The sequence below is a fragment of the Mya arenaria genome, chromosome 15, assembly GCF_026914265.1.
Source record: "Mya arenaria isolate MELC-2E11 chromosome 15, ASM2691426v1".
NCBI lineage: Eukaryota > Metazoa > Mollusca > Bivalvia > Myida > Myidae > Mya > Mya arenaria.
In genome coordinates this window covers 7710194-7738130 of record NC_069136.1, presented here as the reverse complement: position 1 = coordinate 7738130, position 27937 = coordinate 7710194, and the positions used below count along the sequence as shown (strand labels likewise).

At 35.5% G+C, this 27937-nt stretch overlaps 1 protein-coding gene across 3 annotated transcripts in view; it reads right to left on the bottom strand.

Annotated features, from left to right (window-relative positions):
* Positions 1–27522, bottom strand: part of LOC128220025 (tyrosine-protein kinase SRK3-like) — a 54466-nt gene extending 26944 nt beyond the window's left edge. The window contains exons 1-3 of one of the 3 annotated variants that reach the window (XM_052928265.1): positions 27275–27522; positions 26213–26656; positions 15225–15340 (exon numbers count right to left, since the gene is read on the bottom strand). In XM_052928265.1, the coding sequence (XP_052784225.1) occupies positions 15225–15340; positions 26213–26268 (172 nt within the window). In that variant the 5' untranslated portion in view covers positions 26269–26656; positions 27275–27522. Of the gene's footprint in view, positions 1–15057; positions 15177–15224; positions 15341–26212; positions 26845–27274 lie in introns of those variants that run through there. The other 2 variants (XM_052928264.1, XM_052928267.1) reach the window with 2 other exon arrangements.
* Positions 27523–27937: the final 415 nt, after the last annotated feature.

Below are 27937 nucleotides of genomic sequence, written 5' to 3'. Positions count from 1 at the left end.
ATGAATAAAAAAATCCAAGAAGCATACCCCCACCTTCATAAGCCTTTAGCATGATGGACTTGCAAAAACCAGTTGGGTTTATATCGCTCCTGAAAGGCTACCTATATGATATTATAATATGTTGCAAATAGCCACCAGTAAACAGATGTTGCCGTGACTACCTGCCAAGTGCCTGTTTTCATATGAACAGCCTCAACACCAGATATTCTATGTAATTTTACTTTATTGCCAGATATATATACATGTTATTTTTGCAAAGAGACCTTGGGCAAAATCTAAATGTATATACTCTAAAACTCAGGTGTTTTTCAAGAAAGCACTTTAGAACTTCGATTTCTGGGAAGGTGGGGTGGGGGGGGGGCATGGAGGTCAAGTGAGACACTCATTAATATAATACTACTTTTCCTTTTTTTTCTTTTAACCTTTTTTAAGGTAACAACATTTCACATGAATGATTTCAATTACGTACTGTTGCAGACACTATTTGAAAGATTTATGTCCAAAGGTAACTCCTACAGACTGACACAGCTCAAGATTGTTTACATGCACTGACATGTTACTTTGAAATGCCTGGAGCCCACCTAACATCTTTTATAGCCATTTTACCCACATAAAACCAAAAAAAAACACATGCAGGACCAACCTTGTCTTGATGCATATATTCTATCCCAACTGCGGGACAAGGAGTCATCCCTGTTAGAGGAATGACCTTGACCTTGTAAACAATTTGAGCCAATCATAACACAGCCTTTTGTGGGTGTCGGCAGAGCAGGGGGTGGACAAGATGGCGCCTCGTGGGGGCTCACAGGGGTGCTATCTTGGCTTAACATTAAGCCCGAGTGAAGTGACCTTGAACTTGGAAATGACAATGACATCATGTTGTTATTATTTCTAATGTTTGAATGATTACTAGTATGTCCAGAGGTGAAAATTTCGTCAAAATCACAGTAACTCCGCTGTTGTCTCTCTATTGAACATTGATAACAGTGTGACCTGTCCGCAGACTTTCCTCGACACCTCCTCTCCGATACCCTAACTTCATTACTCCCTGAACAATGCCCAACCCCCTGCCCATCTCTCGCCCGCTCAGAGCACCGCTGACACAAGTTCACAATGCCCCGAGGGATACCCATATCAGCCCTATACTGGGCATGGTTCATTGCTCCCATAGATACAGACTGTGTCTTACACGAACCGACTGGGCGACCAATCGATAAAACTTGTTCATTTACTCGTCCACATTTGTCGACAGCCTTTCCTCGATTCCGAAAATTTGTAAATCTCATCGAAATACTCCGGCTAACTGACTTGGGCTGTTTCTTATCCTTGTTCATTTTTTTATCACTTTTCTTTTCCATTTTCCTATTAATTTACACTGTAAAACTGCATATGTATTAAACTATGTCACAATAATTGAATTATTTTAACAGAGCAAAATTGAAATCAGTTAAGATAGAAAGACAGGTTAAGTCAAAATTTGATATCATTTCTCAGAACATAATTCAAGCCAGCTTCAGAAATTAACCATCTGAAATTCTACCAACTCCTTTCCAACATTAATGCAAATCAGCACTAAAACATAACAAATAAACAATCACCATCTTTTTACTTCAATAAATCTTTCAACACCCAAAACTGTTTGACACTTAAAACCTTTCAAAACAATTCAAAATGTAATGTTAGCAGTAAGAGTAACTGTTATGTGCACAATTAGCAGTAACTGTCATCCCTCACAGTGCACACACATGCACAGTTTCACTTTTTTTTCTGCCACAAACTTACATAAAAAAGTATTTTTAACCAAGCCACAAAACAATTAACAAAACAAAATACTTAGTTAAATGTCAAAGCCAATCTGACAAAAGCGCTCAGAGAAGCATTATTTTCCACATTTGATATAACAGTAAAACTCCCCATTTTCCAATTTACATTGCTGTAGGGGTGAATTCTGATAGAATTCTCGAAAAAAAACGCCTCAGAAATCCATTGCAAATGTAATTATCGCAGAGAAAATGTGCTGCTGTGAATAAGATAGCCTCTGGTATACTATATAATTACATCAGTAATTTTGTTTCCCTGTTGACAATTTTCTGTAATCAATTACTGCCATAGATCGGTATGGTGCTGGGTGTCACCAGTAAATGAGGCTTGCAGACCACTTGAATAAATTCTGGGGACAATACTGCAATACAGAGATAAACACTCTCCCTCTGTTGTGCAATCTTCTCAAGATTAGCCTTAGGGATTTTTAGCTAAAGAGTTATGGAAGGGTGTTGCACCCTGTCCTTTTATGGGAGCATGCAACTCATATGGAATTGAATGCTTAAAATAATAAAATTTGAAATATTTCACTTGTTTTGTTAAACAGCTTATTATATGTTTATAAATACATAAGAACTATATATGGCATTTCAAATCTAAAACTTAATTAAATTGATAATTAAACACATTTCTCACAGCCCCTTTTCTAGATACCCCACTCTTTTTAAAACCCCACATCTGGTAAATAAAAAGTCTGCTAACCTATTCTTCTCATGATTTTTTTCAGACTGAATGAAGAGTTAAGTATTAATTACATGACTGGATCGAAATTAAGATGATAATCTTCACAATTTCATTCTATTTTTTTCATTATCTTTATTAATCAATTATCTTCATCAAAGTAATAGCTGGAAAGTGTAAACAGTGTTAACAGTCATAACAATGAATTAAAGACCGCCAAGGAACAAATGCTTGAATGCAGTTGTCTGTTTCTCTCCCATTGAACAAGGGGTTACCTCAACAAATATTCAAGTCATATTGTGATTTTGTAACTGGCAAACATCTGTACCAAGTTTCAGTTCAATATTTTGAATGTCTTTTTTAAGTTATGGCAAAGTTTTTTTAGATTGTTGAACAATAAGAAGTTTGGCAGCCGGAGGACATCAAAACCAACGATATCACAATATTTACAACAACTTTTTTTCAGTAAGAAACAGATGAGCTAAAAACTATTATTTTGTGCAAATTTATTTATAAGCCAGTTCGAAATTTAATTTAGAAAGAAATCCATGACATGGTAGAAGGAAACCATAAGAATCCTCTCAAGTTATAAATCAAATCAATGCTAAACCATTCCTCTTCCCAGACCACTCAATACTAATACAGTAAACCATCTGTAATTAAAAAGAGAAAATCTTTCTATATTTCTGAACATCTCAAGTCATTTATCTAACAAAGTTCCAGGAAAAAAAGAATTATCAACACACAAACAAACATTTCATAACATTTAAGTTTGTAATAATATTCAAAATACTACACCTGGTAAAGAAAATGAATTAGAATTAAAAGATCAAACTTTATTTTAAATATAAAGGTAACATGTACTTCTGACTAGAAAACTACAGAATACATCTAAAATCACAATTAATCCATTGCACTGAAAGTGTTACTCGTTTTCTTGCTCATTACAAAATGCACATAAAAAACTCATCACTCCAATACACAGCTTGATCGCCTATATTTTCAAACAGATATTCAATCCGAAAAAATTACTCCCAGTTATAACAGACCCCCATCCTTCGTTATTACAACAGCAAGTTTTTGAACTGGATCCAAGCATTTTTCCACCAACATAAATAGCCCATACAGGAAGTGGTGTTTTAGAACAGTTGATTCACCATCTCTGTCTGTAAGCACTTTAATAAAGCCTTCAATCAACTTGAAAGAAATCACCCTTTCTCATCCGGGCCTTATAATTATTAGGAATGATTAGAATGCTTCTATCTTTCCTAATTTCTCACAGGGAATAGGTTTAGTTCCATACAGACTATTCACTTAGGTTTTTTTCTGTGGAAGATACATGTTATTAATTAAGTCCACAGCGTTCAATGATGTTGTGTTAAATCAGGCAAATAGATATTTCCTCTGAACCTATTGCATTTCATCAATGGAATAGTCTGAATAATTTACCAGCGTATTGTGCTTCAGTAGTTCTGGAAAATATGAATTATTTCTGCCAAGGTGATTAATGACTCTCTAATCTTAAAACTTTGTAGAATCTCAATAGTTGTTGCAGGTTTTTTTTAGATTCTTTTTGGTATTTCATGTGAATTTCTATAAGTTGCAAGAAATAACAGTCAACTTTTAATACACATGCTGGTAAACGTAATTTATATGCACAAATGGACCCTATCTGACTCTTGTCTTCATATTCTTTGGCACTCTACCCAGTAAATAAAATCATCGAGATCTGCCATGTGAATTCTAAGACAACAAACCTGAAGCATTGAGTTTCAGCCAAACCTGAAGAACGTAACTATTTTAAATACTTCCTTTACAATTTCAAAAACTAATTAAATCAACGAACCAATTGGCTGATGCTTCTAGAAGCCCACACGGGTAGCAGAAATTATGTGCCAAGTCTTAGAAAATGGCTGTCTGTCTTCTGCAGGAGCAGAAACTTCCTATTTTCAAAAGTTTATAAATGATTTCAACTGTTTAGGATTGGTTCCATTTAGAAAAGAGAAATATCAGTATAAAACAGGACTGCACAGCTGATAGCAATGGTACCTTTTACATTTTTGACCATAATATTCCAAACATGTAGTATTTTGTTACCAACGAGTCCCAAAACAATTCAACATATATTGCTCCCAAAGGTACTCGTCACATTGCCTGGATAAAGTAATACATTTATTTTATATTTTTTTTATTTTTAATTTTAAGCTTCTCTTTGTAATGCATACGGAAAGTTTGCATGTCAGTCTGTTTTTAACGTGATTTAGGGGGGAAAAAATACGTTGTTTTTCAACCTCCCGGTTCTTTCGTAATGGCGAATTTCAGCTTCTGGTCGGTGCATTTTGTTTGAATATGCCGTAAAGGTCAATCTTACTAGCATAAAAGTTATATTTTTCTTGTAGATGGGAATCTTACCTTATCAGAACAGTAAAAATTATTAGATTATCTCAAATATTTTAGGAACTATGCTCTATTGATTAGGTCCGTTTGGAATTGATGATTTTTTGCACATGTTTACCTTATATTTATTTATATATTATACTAATTTTCTTTCATGAAAAATTGTGGAATAATTTTTTAAATGACATATATTCACTATTTTGACCAAAATAAATAATTAAAAATAAAAAAAAATATTAAAAATAAAAAATTATAAAATAAATATATTACTGTATCCAGGCAATGTGACGAGCACCTTTGATTGCTCCACCCTAAGCCACAGTCATGTATTTAATACCAATCACTGTGATTTCACTAGGGGCAATCTGCCACGAAAAAAAAATGCATACGGACCAAGTCCTGAATTATAAACCTTAAAATGTTAAGTATCAATTCACTGATGTTTGCGGGCGATTCATTGTTAACATGACTGTCTAAAGCTAAAAAGACTTTGTGAGATAGAATTTTTTTTTTTAAAATTCAGATAAAACTTACCATCTTTTCCAGTGGATAATAACCTCCAGTAATCATCCATTCTTTGAAAAATATGCTAAGATGGTAGAACAAAGTTTTAATTCAACAACTTATATTACCCTTAATTTCTCACATTGCTGTATACCGGTAGTCGCAAACGGCCTTATTTTAGAACTAATGATAAATAAACTGCTGGTAAATAACCCCAAATAAGGCTACATTATAAGCCCAGTAAATCCATTTGAAAACCTATCAAATGTCAAGTCTATCTCTATGACTGTTTTCCTAAAATGATACCAATGAACACAGTGGTTCTTTATACAACTAGTAATACCTTTAAGACTAAATTTGTGCCGTGAATATATTATATATATATATATTATATTTACGAGTAGCTTCCCTAGATTTTAATAAATGTCACTGCGCGACTGTGTGAGGTTGGTTTCTATAGAAACATTGATGACATTCTCTGTTACTTGATATTTGAGTAGCTATTACAATGACTGCTGAAAATAACTATTTAAATAGATTCACGAACTTTTAATGGTCAAATTTAGTGCCTCCACATGCATCCTTACTGAACAAAATGAATTAAATAACAGTAGGGTCTTGAGGATTTTGACAAGCCCTAGGGCAATATTCACGTACGTCTTGAGTCTGAGTTAGACACTCAGCCTCAGAAAAATGAATTCTTCAGTGTTTTAAAATGCCTTTAAATTATATAACTAGTCCATTTTTTACTAAAGATATATGCCTGATCATAGAACAGGTTAGTTTTACATATGTATACAGATTTTTTTTGAAATGTTTATCTTGTAATAGCCATTTAACCATGAAATATAAATATGCATTTCTGAGCCCATCAGTCCTGAACTCAGATTGAAGACATTATTTGTGAATAAAGGCCCTGGTAACACCACACCTTTGGGCTTAGAATGCTTTTAATGGACTAATTTCGACAAACAGTAATCTTGTATTGTGTGTCAAGAACAATAAAAAAAAATAAAATGATCATGGAATATAGTGAGATATAGAAAGGCATGAAATATATCAATCTGATTTAAGCAACCAAGGGAAATAATCCCAACTCTGCCTTGGAATTAGTCCTTGATTACTACAGCCCCATGAAGCAATAATTATTATAAGTATCTATCATGTGTTTCTGGTATGGATAGAAAAATCCGACCCAAGCACGCGCGTAAGCCAGTAACGAGGCTTGCCGAGTTACCGGTAACGCAGCGTGCCCTAGGGTTGGATTTTTCAGTCCGGACCGGAAAAACATGATTGATATTTTTTCTTGCATACCCAAAATTATGAGTTTGTGGAAAAATTGACGTAGAAAACGCACTTTTGTACATTTCACCAAAAGGCGCGTGCGACGTTGTGTACTGACGTCATAAAGCGCAGTAATTTTAAATAACTAAAAATAGCGTTTTATTACGATTATTTGTTTTCAATTTTAATTGAAAGTCTTGCAAACATATATATTTGATTGCGCTTTAATTAAATTGCGTTATATATTTTTCATAAATCATGCAATTGTTAAATAAGAAGTGGCGCGTTGTTGCACGTGACTCATCTTACATGGGTTATGTAAGATGGGTTTATCCAGCACTGGTCACTTGACCGGAACACACGTCCGGTATGCAAGAATAAACTGATTAACCTAGAGTTCCTTCCTCTTACACCATCATAACCGGTTTATATGCAATATCAGTAGGCAGGGAACAAATGATTCTCCTTAGTAGGTAGTTTACGATTTCTATGTTTAATTAAATGCAAAGCAACTAAAAACTATTTAAGTCAGACCTTACATAAATCATAGGAACATTGAATTTACTACTAATAGCCCGAAAAACTATTGCAAGGTTTTTACCATCAGACTTACGCATATTCTGATGGAATATGGGAATGTATAATAAATATGCTGAGGTGTTTTAACTATACAAACATATAAAATACATAATGAATGTAACTTGAACTGAAATGGAAATCGGCAGAATGTCAAAATAACAATAAAAGTATCTATCATGTGTTTCCAGTACGGATAGAATAATCCAACTCCAGGGCACGCGCATAAGCCAGTAACGAGGCATGCCGGGTTAGGAGGGTCGGATTTTCCACTCCTGACCGGTAAAACATGAATGATATTTTTTTTGCATATCTAAAAGTATCAATTTGTGGTAAAATTGACATATAAATTGCCCTTATGTACATTGCACCAAAAAGCTTGTGCGACGTTGTTAACTGATGTCATAAAGCGCAATAATTTCAAATCACTATTGATGTCAAATAGTTCCTATAAAAATTTATTTTCAGTTTTAATTAAAAGTCTTGCACACTTATATATTTGATTTCGCTTAAACACACGTGTGGCATGCGAGAATCTCTGATCTGTTACGAAGATGACTTTGTTTGAAGGCAAAATCTTCCTATTGTGAACTAGTTCACATTGAACCATCCCATATAAATATTCACAACTGTTAAACCAAGATTTACTAGTCACATTAAAACCTTGGAAGAACAAAATACAAATTGAGTTCACATGCATTTGGTTTCAATATATTATTTTGCTTTAGAATGTTATGCACCAGTCAATTGTAACCACTGCCCCCCCCCCCCCAAGGTCCAGGGATAAGCGGGGACTTAGACTTTCTGTCCAGCCAACCTCGGGTAAAATCCCCGTCCTGCGAGGATGAACTGATGTGTCTACAATTGACTGGTGCATTAGTAGTCAACATAGGTGTTTTTTTGGCCAGTATTTGGTTGTGTTCCCAATGGCAAAACGTATCTTTTTTTTCCCAATTTCCGAATAAAAATTCCCAATCTGGAGTTCTAAAAGTTCAAAAGAAAATATGAAAAAAGGCGATGAAAATATAAACAAAACAGTTCTTTCACCTAAATGCGTCTATTCACAGAGACATAGAATGATGTCATATCCCCGTCATGGTGAAAGGTGGATTTTCATTGGTTGAACTATATTTTTTATTCAATCAGACAGTATGTGTTAAAAACATGTGTCAATGTCAACAAAAGGATTAATTATTTAAAGTTGACAGTAAATTATTCAATGCAGAAGGGGATTAAAATAACTAATAGACAATGCTGTTCTTTGTCATGCCTCACCAACATGTTTACATTATATTATCTCTATGAGTCTGAAAGTCATCATTTTTAATAGACAACCGATTTTGTATCAATTTTAAGAGGAAGGTAAGCCCATTAAATTGTCTCTGAAATTTTTAAGAACTTTTTAATCAAACAATTGACTATTTCAAAGAGTTATTACAAGGGATTAAACAATGTAAGGTGTTAACGGAGTCAGTGCATATTATGTTGAAAATACCAATGTTATTCATTATAGTATTATATAAATTATATCCTTTGTAATTATTTATGAAGAATTTCCCAATTTTGCCAAAAATGACACGAAAATTCCCAAACTCACGGGTATAGGTCATATTCCCAAAATACTGGGAAAAAACACCCTGCAACATAATATATATTTTGAACTTGCCAATTTACACGCATTTTTAATAGTAAATCAGCAGTCAGCCATTACTGACTGCAATCAGGTGAAGTGGTAGATACAGACTGTGTAAGTGGTCAGTTGACACAAGTTCATGAAGACCACTAAAAAAGTTAAAGATTGTTAGTATGTACTTACACAAAATTATTGGTTATGGGACTATGTCACATCAAAACATCTAATTTTGAAAGTACATACTTCCAGCCTTTTACCATTAATATGTGATTATCCAGAATGAGTGTTACAGCATCATATCAATGGTATCAATATATCTGCTGCTTTTAAACACACATTCAGGTCTGAATACTGTCAAGTCAATAAAATATTAAACTTATTCTATCAAATACAAGCAGTTATTTGTAAGTGATGGATGTAATGAATACAAGAATAAACTGCCCCTAGAAAATATTCTGACATTAATCAGACAATTCTGTCACCAAATCATGACAGTTCATATGATAGAATTACTATATTTATATAACCACACCTCACATAAAGATCATGCCGCAGTGCAAATTAATAAGTATGTTACAATACAACACTGATATCAACTTAGAACAACACAAGAAAGAAATTGCAGATCCCTGTTGTTGTTTTTTAACTATATCATTTCAAGATGATTTTGTAGATAAATATATTGTATAAATATGGTTCCATAATGGTATTATTCTTAGGTGGATCAATGTACAGCATACATTACATATCCCACTTGGGTGACACATGGCTGTCTCTTGTTTTTAGGAGCATCAATTCTAAATTCAAAGACTTTTTAAAATAGATAGCACTATGTTTTTTAAGGCTTATGGGCATGGCAGGTTTTTCAAACCACAAGCATTTTTGTGTGTATATATGTTGTGTATCGGTCATGTACAGAACACTTTTATGTTAGAACAAAATTTGTCAAAATCATGTGAAGTTATCCCTTAAATTTGCACGACACAGCATAATTCATTTCAAGACAAGACAATAAAATATATTTTGGGACATAATTGTTCTTGTGCTATTGTCAAAAACATAATGATGTGAAAAAAACTTTAAAATAAATGATGTGAATGAAACCATGAATAGAGAGTAACTCAATCTGGCGTGACTGGAATATATTACAGCACATTTAGATAATTTTATCAACTCTTTATGAATGAACTGTAATGCAAGCCCTCCCCAAGGTGTAGAATTATCAAGGTCAGGTAATATCATACCCACTCATTGAGAAGTTAAGGTGACACTTCAACCTAGTTTCAAAACAATAATAAACATTCAATTCAGTCTGGGATGAACATCCCCAAATTCTCGGAGTAAGACTTTAATAGCTTTATTATGCACTCACATTTTTTTGGTTTTGGTGATTCCAACCGAAATGAAAAAACATTTGCAAAATCTGTGTGATAAATGATGACATTAAATATCAAGACCATACATTATTATAAGACTGCAGCTTCATTTCAATGCATACATCCATAAAGAAAAGATAAACAATTAAGCACTTGCAGAATTTTGCAAGCTTTCCCAAAAGTCATTCGCAGTATTCAAATTTCACTCTTTAGTTTACGGTTACGTGCAGTGATTTAAAAAAAATAATTGGCACCTGTGCCACCAAAACCAAACTTTGGGAAAATATAAACTCATGCCAAAATACCAGATATCAAATATACATGTTTTGACTTTTTATGTAGAGTCCATATGTATTAGAGCTGGTTTTCTCAACATACTTATTCATTTTACCAGTCACTCTGTTTATAGTATCGTTATAAGGAAAACATTAATATTTTGTGGAAAAAATAGAAACATTTGCAAGTGGAAACAGCCATAAGAAGGAAGCAAATTGCACCAAGAAATGTCACTGAAACAATTTTGAACCCTTATTCTTATATAACTGCTTAAAAAACATTTGTAACAAGCCCTTTCAACAAAATCAAAGGATCTTTAAGTAGTTCTCTATGTAGAATTGAAGGTTGACCAATATAAAGTTCAATGGTTTGTGCACTTGCTTCACGTAAAGGCATCCCAGATTCACTAACCAGCCTGGGGACAAGTGAGTTTGGTTTGTGGTCACAAATCTAACAAGTGGGTTTCCCTCAGGTACTCAAATTCCCCCAAAACACTTCACTCTCAGCCCAACATCATGCCAATGAGAGTGATCAATTTATATAATTCTGGAATAACTTAATTCACAACTGTAAACAATTCTTGAAGGAAGACTGTCACAGTTTCACTTACTCTGCCAATTATACAATGTCATACAGGTGTGTAAGGCATTATTGCATTTCTTTTATCATAAGAAATTCACTATTATATCATGTTATTAAAAGCTCTTTTTTCATTCTCTAATAAAACATTCAATTTGATTTTTCTCCCTTATGGCATACAACACAAAACATACTGAGGAAGTCAAAAGAAAAAATATTTACTAATATATTCATAGTTTTTTTCTTACCAAATTCAGGCAGAAATTACATGTAGGTCCCATTCAAAATGCTCAACAATTTCTCAATTTCTGTCATTGTATTTTTAAAAATTATGCCAACAAAAGATCAGACCTCCCAACTGCTGTAAAAAATGAAACTTTATCACATGCTTCTAATTTTTTTCTAGTTCTAAAGTATTCTTATTCATTTCTAGGAAAAAGTGATATTCACATTTTCATCAAAATGTTACTTTTTTCCTAATCAGAAGGACCCCTCCTGATTCCTTAAATAGTGTGAGTCAAGAAGACACTTGATTTATTTGTTTTCAATTAAGAACCATTTACAATAGCTTTTCTCTGGAACCTAACAGCAGCTGCATTTCTGTGTTTCTTGTAATATTAAATAAATATGAAAATCACAAGGCCACTTCTAGCATTACAGACAAATGTGACCTTGGTGACATTACAAAGGTCACAAGTTATCTCATTACAAACCCCAGGGATCAAATTTAAGCATACTCGCTAAATGCAAGTCAGTTTTGCTGATAGCTACCTCATAAAAAATCTACTCGCTAAAATTCACGAGTCCCATATTTCATATATGTCGCTAAGACGCTTTACAACACATAAAAGGTAAGCATTAAACGCTTTTGTGACACTAATTTCGTGTGCTGATCTGATGACGTACACAAATTCCAACACAGTAATCTCCCTTGACAAGCAGAGAAGTACAGCAAGGGGAAGAAACCACTGTTTGTGTGTGCGATTCCATACCATTTGGGTTTTTTCCTGAATGTTACAGTGACATAAAAGTAAGACAGAAGTTTTATTCAGACTAATTAAATATGTGAAATGAAAAAATGTCTAATGTTCTATTGATTAAAATAATTTTGTCATGTGTTCTTACGAAAAAGTAATGTTTGACACAAGTTTGTTCATTAAACATTTAACTAGAACTCACTTGTATTGACTTTTGTTACTTTATTTTTCGGCATATAATGTCGACTTAACCAAATTTAATACTTGAGAAAAAAGCAAGTAACTATTTGAATTTGCGAGTTCAAAATTTACCCACTTGCAAAAAATCTGGTTGTTATTTTCAGTAAATGTTAAGAACAACCTTATAAAATGCAACATGGTAAGAAAATTGCACCTGGTTCAAGTTTGATTCAAAAACACCTGGCTGGGACAAATTGTATAAGACTGAATAACTTATCTGCAGGTTATCATTGGTTAGTTTGCACATGCAAGCATTTTTATTGGTCAATGGTCTTTATTGGATTTATAAATATTGACCAATTATAAACTTTTTGAGGAACATTAACCAAACTAAAGACTTAAATGGTTATGCACTAGTAAATTGTAACCACGGCCCCCCCAGGTCCAAGGGAATACCGGGGATAGCCGGGGAAATGGGCCATGTTTTTACCTTTCAGGTGGCCCCGCAGTGCCGGGTGAATGCTGGTGGATTTTTCTTCGCTTTAAATATAGCGGGGAATGGGCCTAACTTAGGGTCCCTGGGGTGCAGGGCTCTCGCGAGGGGGCGACTTGGGCGAAGTGGTCGCCTAAAATTCCCAGACTTCGCCCATTTGTATCATCAAAGCGACATTGACTTCGCCGAAAAAATTAGCACATTGTAAATCTGTCAATCAGCGAGTATTTGACCACTGTCACATTAGTCAAAACACCGCAATTAGCCATTCATAAAATTAGGTAATCTCCTAATCCGATAATTGGGCCGTGCCATCCAATTACCAAAACATCGCCAGTAGGCGGAGCTATTGATGGTCAACCAATCAGAATGTACATTGAGAAGTCCCTGATCAAATGATATAAGTTCGTCTTAATCGGATTGAAAAGGCAACATAATTATGAAAAATATTGTCAAGCATTAAAGAAGTTAAAAAGTAATTTATATATGTATTGATCAAACAATGCAAGACATTTTAAACATTGTTGTTTTGAAGCAGACGGTCATAGCCATCTCGGGCCATCGGCAAGGTGGCGCTTAGAAAATCAATAACATGACATATCAACAAATATTTGATTGGTTTTAGTGAAATGTTCATGATAAAATGAAATGATAAAAAAATGATTTGAAAACACAAAAATATCTTCTTCTTTTGCTTTATGTAGTGTTTACTTACAGTATTTTCCTCCTGTTTATGACTTTAAAAAATCGGCGAGATCGCCATTTTGTCAAAACAATTTTCCGAGTAAATTTCTCAACCTCCCATTATGTATTGGTAAAAAATTCATCAAGAACAGTGATTTAAATGTCATTTGGTTCTTAAATGTCAGCATATTGAAAATTATTTAGCCAGAGACAAGTATATAACAGCATAGCTGAATGTGACATTCGTACCCATCCCGAACGTACCAAATAAGATTCGTCCCCCTACTATATTGACAGTTCATTTATAAGGTCATTTTGATTGTTTCAAATCCTTAGCTGTCTTGGTTTTTGATTCATTTTAGATGCTATTTGGAGATAAACTATGTGACATTGACAAATACACTTTTGCTGAGCCAAAAATGATACATTATTTGTGAACATTTTATATAGTTATACTTATAGCAATTAATTTGAATGTGAATATAAACTTAAGTGTGTGGTATGGCATAGTTTTTGTATCAGGTGTTACGAAAAGTATCACTTCTCCCTAAAGTCTCCCCACTTCTCCCTAAATTGACTGAAGAGAGAAGTCACTTCTCCCAAAAATTTCAGCCTAGTGAGAGCCCTGGGGTGCAGGGGCATTTGTCAGGGACTTTACATCTGTTCATCCCCGCAGGCCAGGGATTTTAGCTGGGGTTGGCTAGACCGAAAGTCAAAGTCTCCGCTATTCCACGGACCTGGGGGGGGGCCGTGGTTACAAATGACTGGTGCATTATATACAAGAATTGACTGCTGAATAGCAGTGCGCTACAAACCCAGCTAACCAGGTGGTTGATGATAGTCCTAGAAGTCCTACACCAGACACAATAATGCTTCTTCTTAAAGGAAACTTTTTAAACATTTGGACATCAATAATATTCCCACAAGGTAGCCAATTCATATAAATGTAAAATATCCACTGTAAGAAATTCACATGTACAACAATATACAACTACCAAATTTTTTTGTTCTTTTACAAAATCCAAACCTGGCATGACACTGTTTGTTGTTTACAGGAAAAACAAGGTTTTTGACTTCCGAGTTATTTTGGATAAGTGGCAGTCGGTTTGATGTGTGAAGTTGATTTTCTAAAGATGTTGAAATTGATTTTATATTTTGTTGATTGACTGGGGCAGAGTTAAAAGCTCATTCAATGCTTTAAAATCTTGATACGCTAATTGCAAACAGTAGGCATCTCTTTTAAGAAGGATTTGCCAAATCGCAACTATTTGTAGTAACTTGAACTAGATGACAATTGGGTGACCTCATCTGCTCAACAAATGCATGATAATCAACAATTTGAAAGTTATCAAAACACGACCTTTGACCTCGTATTGCATTTCTATGAAAATGATGCATAGCTTCAACTTAAAGGCTTAAATATATTATATAAGGCTACCTAATCAAGACAGGAAGTGATCGCGGCCATGTTGGATTTTGACATTTCACACTTGCGAACCACTCCTACGTTAAAATGTCCATCAGTGGCCAAAATGACCGTAGCATTTTGCCGCATACAAATTAAATTCGTAATTTTATGTTTTTCTTGATGCTTACCTTTTCAAAACAATGCAAGGTTATTTCCATTAGGTTATTATCAAAAGGTAAACACAATCGTTTGGTAAATCGTTCCTCGTGTTGATTTTCTAAATTAAGGTCAAGGATACAGGTGCGCGCGGAAACTCCAGTGACGTCATAATTGGGGAAATCCCAGATAAACTCACCTGTGTAAATTGGACAAGATTGTCGGGTGTCGGGCCTGAAACTGCTCATATTTCCTGGGATCGATGTAAACGCAGCAAAATATCGCATGTTGACACCTTCGTCATTTGACGTTGTACTGAAACCAATTAAAAAAACAAGACATTAAACAATAAGAAAAAGTCTTAAACCAGAAATACACGAGCGCCACACCTCCCGACCCTACACCGAGAATTTCTAGTCGTCAACTTAACGGTACCGGCATGTGTTGTGCGACAAAATATGAATATAAGAAAATTCCGTTAAAAGTATTTTTTGAAGGGAGACGACTTCAGCCATCTGAACCAGCTGTCTGATAACAGTTGTCTGAAGTTAACACCTGAATGTTAATTCCATTGGTAAGAACCTTTGAAAAAGAAAAACTGCAGACTCAACTCAACGTTTGCCTCCCTTTTCAACTTATTGGCACCACAGCGGAAGATATGTTGGAGCCTTTTCATCGCATAAAAATATGTTGCGACTACAATGATTCCCAGCTATGCTCCTGAGTCAAATGGTCTCGTGCATACGAATAACTAGCCTGCATCATGGTAGTGTAATAGAAAGATAAATTTCTACCACCCAGATTTACTCTTTCTTGAGAAATCGAGAATTTTCCGGAGTACAGTTTCCTAATTTGGAAGCGCTTGTTTCCCAATCTGGCCGGAAAAAAAGACATTCATGCATTCCATGCAGGTGTGATTGATCGGGAAACGTAGCAGTTTTCTTTTACTACCATTACTTCGAAAAACACACTAAAAAGCATATGATTTTCCCCAAATATCGGGGAAATTAAAAACAACTTTTAACGGTAGGAATTTAGAATTATTTTTCTAACATACAACCTCGGACTCTCTGTAAAATGAATATCTTTATGCAGAGAGCATGTTTACCATACACCATATGGCAAGAACGGGCGACAAATCGACAAATGTTTCCCGTATGGGAACTCACATTAACATATGTGGAATCCGCTTGTTCCCCGATCAGATAATTTCTTCCACTGCACATTAAGTATCAAACAGAAACAATTTAATTTCACTAAACTCATCAACCTTTGTTTTAAACATGAAGTGATCGTATTGGTAAATAGTGGTAACATGTTGTTGCTGTTATTTTTTACCTTATTTAGACACGGGACCAAGATCTGTTGGAAACTGTTAAAAATGATATTGTACGAAGCATTGCTTTTTTTAACTGTGATATAAACAGGCTTCCATCTTATCTGCGATGTAAACACTGAGATATCTTCCATATTATGTACGATGTAAACACTGAGATATCTCCCATCTTATGTACGCTCTATGTACTAAGATATCTTCCAAATTATGTACGCTGTATGTACTGAGATATCTCCCATCTTATGTACGCTGTATGTATATACCGAGATATTTCCCATATTGTGTATGCTGTATATACTGTGATACCTCCCATCTTATGTACGCCGTGTATACTGAGATATCTCCCATCTTATGTACGCTGTGTATACTGAGATATCTCCCATCTTATGTACACTGTTAATACTGAGATATCTCCAATCTTATTCACACTGTTTATAATGAGCTATATCCCATCGTATGTACAATGTATAAACTGAGATACCGCTCATATTTCGTACGATGAGTATACCAGCTATATCCCATCTTATGTACGCTGCTTATACGGATATATCTCCCATCTTATGTACGCTGCTTATACGGAGATATCTCCCATCTTATGTACGCTGTTTATACGGATATATCTCCCATCTTATGTACGCTGTTTTTACGGATATATCTCCCATCTTATGTACGCTGTTGATACGGATATATCTCCCATCTTATGTACGCTGCTTATACGGATATATCTCCAATCTTATGTGCGCTGTTTATACGGATACATCTCCCATCTTATGAACGCTGCTTATACGGAGATTACTCCCATATTATGTATACTGTTTATAATATGTCCCATCTTTGTACAATGTATATACTGAGATATCTCCCATCTTATGTACGATGCATATACTGAGATATCTCCCACATTATACACGCTGTTTATTATGAGATATCTCCCATCCTATGTACGCTGTCTATACTGAGATATCGTCCATCTTATGTACGATATATATACTGAGATATCTCCAATCATATGTACCTGGGATTATCTTCCATCTTATCTACTATATATACTGAGGTATCTCCAATCCTATGTACGCTCTGTATGCTGAGATATCTCCAATCCTATGTACCTGAGATATATTTCATCTTATGCACGATATATGCGAGATATCTTCTATCATATGTACGATGTATATACCGAGATATTTCCCATCTCATGTACGCTGTATATACTGAGATATCTACCATCTCATGTACACTGTATATATTGAGATATCTTCCAACTCATGTACGCTGTATATACTGAGATATCTCCCAACTCATGTACGCTGTATATATTGAGATATCTCCCAACTCATGTACGCTGTATATATTGAGATATCTCCCAACTCATGTACGCTGTATATACTGAGATATCTCCCAACTCATGTACGCTGTATATATTGAGATATCTCCCAACTCATGTACGCTGTATATATTGAGATATCTCCCAACTCATGTACGCTGTATATACTGAGATATCTCCCAACTCATGTACGCTGTATATATTGAGATATCTCCCAACTCATGTACGCTGTATATACTGAGATATCTCCCAACTCATGTACGCTGTATATATTGAGATATCTCCCAACTCATGTACGCTGTATATACTGAGATATCTCCCAACTCATGTACGCTGTATATATTGAGATATCTCCCAACTCATGTACGCTGTATATACTGAGATATCTCCCAACTCATGTACACTGTATATATTGAGATATCTCCCAACTCATGTACGCTGTATATACTGAGATATCTACCATCTCATGTACACTGTATATATTGAGATATCTCCCAACTCATGTACGCTGTATATTGTGAGATATCTACCATATTATGTATGCTTTATATACTGAGATATCTCGTATCTCATGTATGTTGTATATACTGAGGTATCTCCCATCTTATGTACGCTGTATATACTGAGATATCTCAAATCCTATGTATCTAAGGTATCTTTCATCTCATGTACGCTGTATATACTGAGCTATCTCCCATCCTATGTATGCTGTATATACTGATATATCTCCAATCCTATGTATCTGAGATATCTTCTTTCATCCTATGTATGCTGTATTTACTGAGATATCTCCAATCCTATGTGTCTGAGGTATCTTTCATCTTAATTACGCTGTATATACTGAGATATCTCGCGTCTCATGTATGCTGTATATACTGAGGTATCTCCCATCATATGTACGCTGTATATACTGAGATATCTCAAATCCTATGTATCTGTGGTATCTTTCATCTCATGTACGCTGTATAAATTGAGATATCTCCAATCCTATGTATCTGAGATATCTTCTTTCATCTTATGTATGCTGTATTTACTGAGATATCTCCAATCCTATGTATCTGAGGTATCTTTCATCTTATGTACGATGTTTATACTTAGATATATCTCCCATTTTATGTACGCTGTTTATACTGAGATATCTCCAATCCTATGTATCTGAGGTATCTCCCATCGCATGTACGCTGAGATATCTTCTATCCTATGTACGATGTATGCTGAGATATCTTCTATCCTATGTACGATGTATGCTGATATATCTTCTATCCTATGTACGATGTATATGCTGAGGTATATAGCGTTCACTTCGTCATCAATTATGACTTCGTTTTCAGTTTAGTTTGCAAAACTTTGAAACGTTATTTGAGTGGAATTCATAAAACGGCCATGAAGAAAATTTAGGCTCCGTCATTAAACAATTATCCAAATGACCACTTAACGTCATTTGTCCTCTAGCACTTGTTGTGTCTCTCATCAGCTTTCCATGAACATATATACATGAAATTATATGTACATTTCTTTACAGCCATTCCATACCAATATGTAAAGAACATTTATTATCAGGGCAATTCATAAATACCTTTATATACTTATTTATTGCGTTTAAAAGTAATAGATAGTCTTTCAATTAAATGATTGCAAATAGGACGCGAATCGTTTTTGTTTTTTATAGTTGTTAATATGGATATTATTTTCATTGAATTCCGACCATATGGAAATACGTTTAAAGTTTGAGAGCTGTCTTCTAGATTTCAAATGGTGATTTTAATAGTACTACTGTGATGAGTATTTTCTATTTATTTTAATAAAATTGAGTCAAGCTCACTAAACACTGAAGGATAGTTGTTTTTCCCGCCACAATGGTACAAAGCCGACGTGCTAACGTAAATAAATAAGTTGTTAAGTCGGCATGCCTTACATGACCACGTTCCTCCCGAAGTTTGTTGGTTTAGAGCGCCCCTAAGCGGAAACGTGCATTTTGGCGCAAACGTTGTTAAAACAGTAGAATAATATAATTTTACTGCTTTCTTTATAGTATGCGTATATAAGAAAAAAATATTAATTTTAAGTTTTATGACAGAAAGCTATTAATTAGGACACGCCATTTGACTACAGATACCCATCGGTGAGTGTGACGTATTTATTTCGAAAACGATTGACGATTGTTTGTTCCGAGTTTCATTAAAATCGTCCGACATACATCAGTAGTTCTTCAACTCAACTCAACTCAACTCAACTCAACTCATAATTTATCATTATAAGTAAATCAACTTTCTAGAAGTACATCACTAAACGCAAAGGAAAGAAAACAGGACAAGATAACACGGGTGAGAAATTATATGGTTTTTGCTTGTCCGATATCATTGTAAAAATTGGCTAGTCGACTAGTTTGTTAGCCAATTATGTTGTCAGATAATGATTTATAACAAGATCTGCATGTTTTGTTGTATTTATCTTCACATTCATCAGCCGCGCCAAGAGAGTTCAATATCTGTATGTGTAACCGTCTCGTAATTGATAAACTATTATCTGGCGGTCGCATCTGCTGAGAAAATATGGTGATTTCATTGAAAGATTGTTTGAGAAAAGAATACCACTTAACTTCTTGCGAAGATATAGTTCAAGCAAATACTGCCAGCCAGATACCGCAAATGGCTTAACTCCACGTAGGCAGTTTTGGCCCAGGACTGCACACAATAGTAATAAAACAACTCCAAAAATACTTGTAAAACTGAAAGGTTAGGGTTTTTTTGCTTCAGGTAAGAATTTTAGCAAGTGTTTTATTTAAATGTTCCTTTCGCTGTTATTGTGTGTGTGTGTGTGTGTGTGTGTGTGTGTGCGTGTGCGTGTGCGTGTGCGTGCGCGAGTAATCGGCTGATATGGGTGTGAGTGCCTGCGTGTTTTGTCTTCATTTCAAGATATAGTGTAGTAAAAAGCAACTATGCGCATCTTGCATAAAACAAACAAACACACAAACAATCAATTCTGGTCCATCTCCGCATGAATGAGAGAACATAATTTAGAAGTTTTTTTATCCGAAGTGTTCTTATGTTGCAGATCATCCATAACTAAGAACAGCATTTTCTAAGAAATATATTGAAGACAACCCGAGTAAATAATTAACGCATCGGCCACATACCTTTCTCCCCTTAATTAATGACCGCAGTTTCGCCTGACGTCCGGGACTTGCTCGCTAGGCTGACGTCCCACGGTGCCCCGGATTTAGAATTAATACAGGACTCTTACACATCTATGGAAATATTATTCTGATTGATTAAGATCGGGAATTTGCAAACCAAAAACGGCGTGATCAGACGCCTTTGGTGCCGGCCTTGTAATCCGTCATTTTGGAGGGTCAAACGAGCTGCCTATGAATATTCAGCTGGATGTGTTTTATGCTAAACCACGTACAAGTATACGAACTTCGGCGCCCTTACACCAAAATGTAAGGGTCGCCAGTGTAACATTAAATTTTGACCCCGTTGCATACTGAACCCTAGTTCTGGAATCCATAACTTAAATGTAGATTTTTTATGTTTACTACATATTAAAGTTATGGCGTAACCCCAATTCCAGTTTCAACCAGTGTCAACAGACTACGATGATCCAATAAAATGCTACAAGTGAAATAACAGCGTAACATAAAACTGTCATGAATTCTGGTTTGCTTTGGCTACGGCGTTCTCTTCAGCAAATACGTCCCAGAAGGGGGATATAAAACGTTTCCACTCAAATTCTGTAGCTTATTGACCACATACATCATATTTCAACGAATTACTCAATTTTTATCGTAAAAAAACTGCGCTGGCCGACCGTTAATAAATGGCCCTTTGTTGAAAAGTGATTTTACCACGCAGTCCGATTGGCTACATCAATCTTAGATCCAATTTTGGATCCCAACCCCACATTAGTCGGGTAAATTTTGAAAACGTTGAAACTGGGTACTAATTACCATGCGGTAAAAATTTGGTCTGTCGATTATTGAGCCGACCAGCCAGCTATGGTCGGTCTCGACATCGGGTTAGCCGTTCTGGAATTTGGTCAAACATTCGGTCACTGCGTTCAAACAGAGAATCAACCGGCGGATCAGATTCAAACCACGACTGCATTCATGAACCTGCCCAGCGGGTGGTCGGTCAGTTGTCCCCTCCGATGGGTCATCTGTCTGTAAACTGGTCACCCGCTGCATCTCGGTCCGTAAGTAGGCTTTTGTAATTAGACTGTATGTAAGAGCGTTATTGTCGTCATTGAGGAATGGCTTCAAAGTAATATTCAGTATTATGCTTTAAAAGGTTTTTAACTACATATTTAAACAGAAACATAAGGAATAGGAAAATAAAGTTATTATTGCTTGTTTATTTTCTTTTTTAAAAAGTAAGATATTTAACCAACAAACTATAATGGAGACCTAGAAAGGCCGTAGGCGTGACAAGCGTGATTTTACTCTTTTTTTATACAATTCTGTTATCAGACATTAATCCAAAAAATGAGAAAGACCCCAAACTTTAACCAGTAAGTGCCTGTCATTACCTAGGAATAGGTAATGTAAGTTCATGAATTTAATTACAATTACCTAGTTTCATAACAGTAACTGATACACCCTTATATAGTAGAATATATAAACATTGTTTATCTCGCAAGGTATAGCTAGTGTCAATTTTAGTAAATGATATCAGATTTTGAATTTGTTGTAGGTAAAGTAAGACAGGGTCTTCCAGTCAAAACTTTGTCAATTTCTGCGTGATTATCTATAATTGTATTTTCCCCTCGGTTCCTAACACATATTTTTATTCTTCGGCTTGCTTTCATACTCACATTAACGTTGCAATATTTTGAACGCATTCAAATACAGTGGTATTTTAATTCGCACTATTTTAACCGCATAGCACCATACGCCCCACCTCAGTGTGTGTATACCACGTGATAAATTACGTCATATATGCTACGTCGGAAGGCAATATTTTGCTTAAAATGAAGACTTAAATCAAAGATAACTTTTATTTTACTACACCATTTTCAATGAAACAAAGGGCAGTCTATGCCGCTTTAAGAGCACCGCCTTCGTTTTATTACCGGAGTTTGATAAGGTGATTAGTTTCCTCAAACACGTCGACAAACCTGTTTCCAAAATAATGTTTTGACAGTCATCCGTCAGACGGCCGGATTGTAGAAAGGTTTGTCGAAGTGTTTTAAGAAACTAAACCCTCATTCAAACTCTGGTAAAAGACCGCAGGCAGGACACCGTAAGCTGCGTAGACTGCGCAACGTTTCATTTTAAATGGTGAAGAAATGGTGAAGTTAACTTTGTTTAAAGTCTTTATTCGAAGCAAAAAGTTGCCTTCCGACGTAGCATTTATGACGTAATTTATCACGTGGTATACACACACTGCACCTTGTAACACCAGCGCATTAATTCTTTTAACATGTCAAAAATTACATTTGACAATACCTGATTTCGTTTTGCGGTACTGGAGTTGGTACAGCCTGAACACGGTAGAGTCGGCACTTATTTCGTAGGTATGGTCCGGTTACCTGAACCATAACCATGTCTGCTAACTAACCTCACTTGCGGATAAGTTGCATAGTTGTATACAATTGGCCTGATATACATGTATTTTCAACAGTAGTATTGCGTTGCTGGAGATATATATAATCGGTATGGTATCGCTCCAAGGACTCTGAATGAAACGGCCCTAGTACTTAAATACGCTCCCTGGAAACCTCGCCTACAGCTGCGGAGACTTCCAGTATATTTACGTGATTTGCTAATTATCCATTCCATGTTCAGACAGATACATTACAATGGCGGCCTTGTTATACGTTGTCAGCAAGTGATGGATGAAGGACGGGGCTGGATTTCTCTTAATCAATGCGCGTGTCAAGTTTATGACTGTTTGGCCTAGGACGAGCATTGAAAAGCAACTTGTTTGAATATCGAGTACATTCTCTTCCGGGATCCGTGTATAACATTGTCAGAACTTCATGCGTAGGATTTACGTGAAATATTTCCGTGTCTACGGCAAATCAATGTCGTAAAACCACCGATGCAAACCTTTCATGCAATGAGCAAAAAACACTTTTCCGCTGCATTATGTTGGCAGTTGCAATACTGAGCGTTTCAATGGGGCCATAAGAGGTTGGGTCGTAGTTTAATTTTCATGAAGTTGCAAGTTTATTAGTTCTTAGAACGTTATCTATAATGATTGCAATGTGAAGCAAATGACGCAGTTTCGAAGAGTTGCATGTGGCAGTGACATAGCTTGTTACAACATATACCCTTATTGCGTGTCAGTAGTCACTTCAGATTCAAACTTCGTTCAATTACATTATCAACAGCACATAAAGTACCGACGGAGATATATTTAGTCCTAAAACATCCACACTCATCCTCTATGTTATTGTCCCTTTGTTTGGAGACATCTCTACTATGAAAGTTTAGCCAATTCTAAAGTCATCAAAATTATCTACTTCCACGCGCTCAATTACTGACATGTATTTTTGCAAGAACGTTTGTTCTTGGAACAGTGTTATATTTCTACAACTGTATATGTACCTTGTATACGTATCTTCAGCTGGAATACTTTATTTTTGCAAAACCATTATAAAAACCACTTTTGAAATGTCTTGTTATTAATGCATAGTTTACAATATTAAGCAAAATACATGCGTGTATTCCCCGCCATGAAAGGAAATGTGAATTATGTTCATCGAATGATCTTGAAGACGAATATCATTTTGTAGTATTATGTGATATATATAAACAATTAAGAGATCATTATATACCTAGTTATTATCTTGCCAGACCGAATACGTTCAAATGAATTACTCTTCTTAACTCTGAAAAGAAGTAATTGTAACATAAGCTGCCTGTATTTATCATGGAGGCAAATCAGAAATGAGACTCTGTAGATAAAATTCAACTGCATGCAATTTGCTATCTTAAAAAATTGCGTTATTATATGATCATAATCATGAATTATTGTTTGCGTCTCTGCATGCGTTGATGACTGTTTCTATGACGACAAACTGTATGTGCTTCTGTTCTGTTCTGTTCTGTTCAGTTATGTTCTGTTCTGTTATAATTGTTTCCTTTACGTTCAAACGAGTCTTGAGAAAAAGGAAATAATTCACGCTTTAAGCATCGTACATGTTTTCTGCCTTTAACCAATGCTTATACATGTTTTCTGTCTGCCTTCGATAACTCCTTTTACATTTTTTTCTGACATGTATACATTCTTAATGTGGGCAGTATGCACATAAATCCATACATACAATGTCAGTGTTTGTCCAACAGAATGGCAGGGACTAGTTCTCGTCCATTCATTTATTCCTTTAACTTTATTGTCAGATCAATGCCGATAATCTGGGATGCCATAACAGTGATCTGCGAACTGATATTGCCCCTGGAAACCAATTTCGGGACCCATGGTTAGAGCAAACAGTAATTATACGCCTGGATATTGCATATTACTCACAAGCGATCTTGTCTATGAGTTCTTGCGGAGAAACGTAGTTGTTAGTTATCCTAATATGGGATTTATTGTAGACCTCTTCACAGAGTCGTGTGCACTGAATGTCCAGCTCAAGTATTTATTCCTGTTAAAATGTTGCACTTCATATTTTAAGTTGTGTTTGTTGTTTGTCACGTTGAGCCATATTCAACTTATGAAATTATGAAAACAGTTTCTTTATGATGAGGTTTCAAAAGGTATACGCTCTAATATGCACCCCCTCCTCCCCATCTTTGAAAACAAAAGTTCAAGGACTACCCCCCCCCCCCCCCCCTCTTTGAAAAGAACAGTTCAAGACCCCCCCCCCCCTTTGAAAAGAAAGGTTGTAGACCACCCCCACCCTCTTTGAACAGAAAGGTTCAAGACCAGCCCCCCCCCCACACACACCTCTTTGAATTCAAAGGTTCAAGACTACCCCCCCCCCCCCCCCCTTGAACAGAAAGGTTCAAGACTACCCCCCCCCCCTCTTTGAACAGAAAGGTTCAAGATAAGCTTCCCCCTCTTTGAAAACAAAGGTTCAAGGCTAGAATAAGCTATAATTGTGTAGTATATACGCAGTCATTTCCAGAAGCAGCAAAAATATGTTAAAATACACAGACACTGTATAGGCATTCTGTCAATCATGTTGAGGTGTAGTATAATTTCGCAGACACAACATATCAGTGCCAACATAGTATCATATGTATGAGATTACAATGATGTACCATGAGGGGTTTGTAACACACTGTTTTGACAGATAGTTTTCATATAGTACATCTCATCAAATCTGTAGAAAGTTGGTTTATATTAAGAACTCAATAAAATAGCAAAATACTTTACAGTATATTAAGAGCCATCATATTTAAAAAGACAACTTTTTCATAAGTTTTGATTTCATGGGCTGTGGAATGTTTGTAGCGGTAATGTCGTAAACGTTTTAAATGTCAGAGACGCCAGAGTCAACTGTTAAATACAATTGTGTTAGAGTTTGTTATGATTCAGTTATTTGCCTAGTCTAGGATTGTATTGAGTTCTCTCACCTGAAGTTTTGCTGTGAAACAGACCGGCGACACGGATGTCGTTGCTCCCCAAACATCTTAATCACTTCCGGTATCCCGACACTACTTCCCGTCAACGAACTATCCCAGCTATGTGCACGGACGTAAATTTCATTCTTTTAAATGTACTCAAATTTCGTTGGTTCATGAATAATTATGTTGAACCATGGACGTTTACTATTCCAAATACACAAGCATACAAAATATGTTTTCTTTTTAAATCACTATCTCGTTTTAATCGCTTATGGCTTCATCTGACATTAGACACGTTCCTGCCAACACCAACTTCAGTTTTGTTGTTTTTATTAATCCAGAATATTAGTCTGCTCGTTGGTAAAGTTCTGACACTGCTGGAAATCGTTGCTAGGCAACTATCATCTTTTGCGCTCCTCTGTGCGTTGCTAGACAACCTTCCTTTCCGTATACCTGGCGACAAAACGACAAGTAAGTTCAGGGTTTTGTTTTTGATTTCTAGCAAGCTGAAATAAGCTTTCCTTTAATTACTTACTTTTGCACATGCCCTATTACAACAGAAGTGGAATTAATTCTACTTCGCCGGAAGTTGATAAAATATGCATGATATTCTGCGCATGGCAAACATTTGCATTTCAACCCACTCCACTGTAGGTGTAGAACTTCTACCTTCACCGGTATTGTTTTGAAACGGATCAATTTATTTGTTTAAGCAATATCGCAGAAATTCATTAATCACCGCGTGTCTTGGATAGTCGGCAAAGTGAAGCCGCAGACTTGAATACAAGCGTTTGGACCATCTTGATTAATGATAAAACTCTATTGATAAATGCGCCAGTACGATTATTTAGCACTTACATTCTTTACAAAGTATTGTTTTATCAATGTTTCTAAGTGCAATGTCATCTCATCGATTATACATGCTTTTAATTCAAAAGAGAGATCCACAGGAAATTATTTCTCATTTAGAAAAAAAAGATCAGTGGGAGATGACAGACGTAATCGAGATACGAGTACAGATATTCAAGTAGAGTGGAGTCGAGTTGACGCACACGAGTATAAGTTACATACCTTTTATTGTCTCACTGAATTGCAAATCACCGTACGACCTTGCGTATTAAACAATAATTTAAGTTTGTCATATGTACCAATACACAAAATAATCCATATATGAAAGTCACTTGATCAAACATAAAGTATGTATGGCAAAACATAAAACGTAACACCACGAATATACATGTACGTTTTTAACATGTTAATAAACAACTTGAATATGCACACTATTTAAGTTTGATTTTTTTCACAACTGTACACATATCATTTCTGATTTATGTTATATGAAATACAGCCACGCGAGAAATTACCTTGTTCGTTGTACTATATATTATAATATATACATATGCTTTAGTTCTAGAACGTAATTCATGAATTATCCATGCAAGCAACCACTGAGTCTCGAGTAGGCTGTACTAACAATACTATGGCAGCAGACTGAGATATCTCTAACAAGTCTGTCAGACACATGACTGTGATCCAGCACCATATACCGATACTAGGGATTGATTTCTCATTAACGGGCTCTTAATGTTGTCTATTATTGCCCGACTGCAATGGCATATTTTCTAGACATTATCCAGAAAATTGGTACAAAATAGGATGATGTAATTACCATGGTTTATTATATGCGATATACACTGTAAATAGTTCCAGCGTACTCCATGGGGACATGGCGGG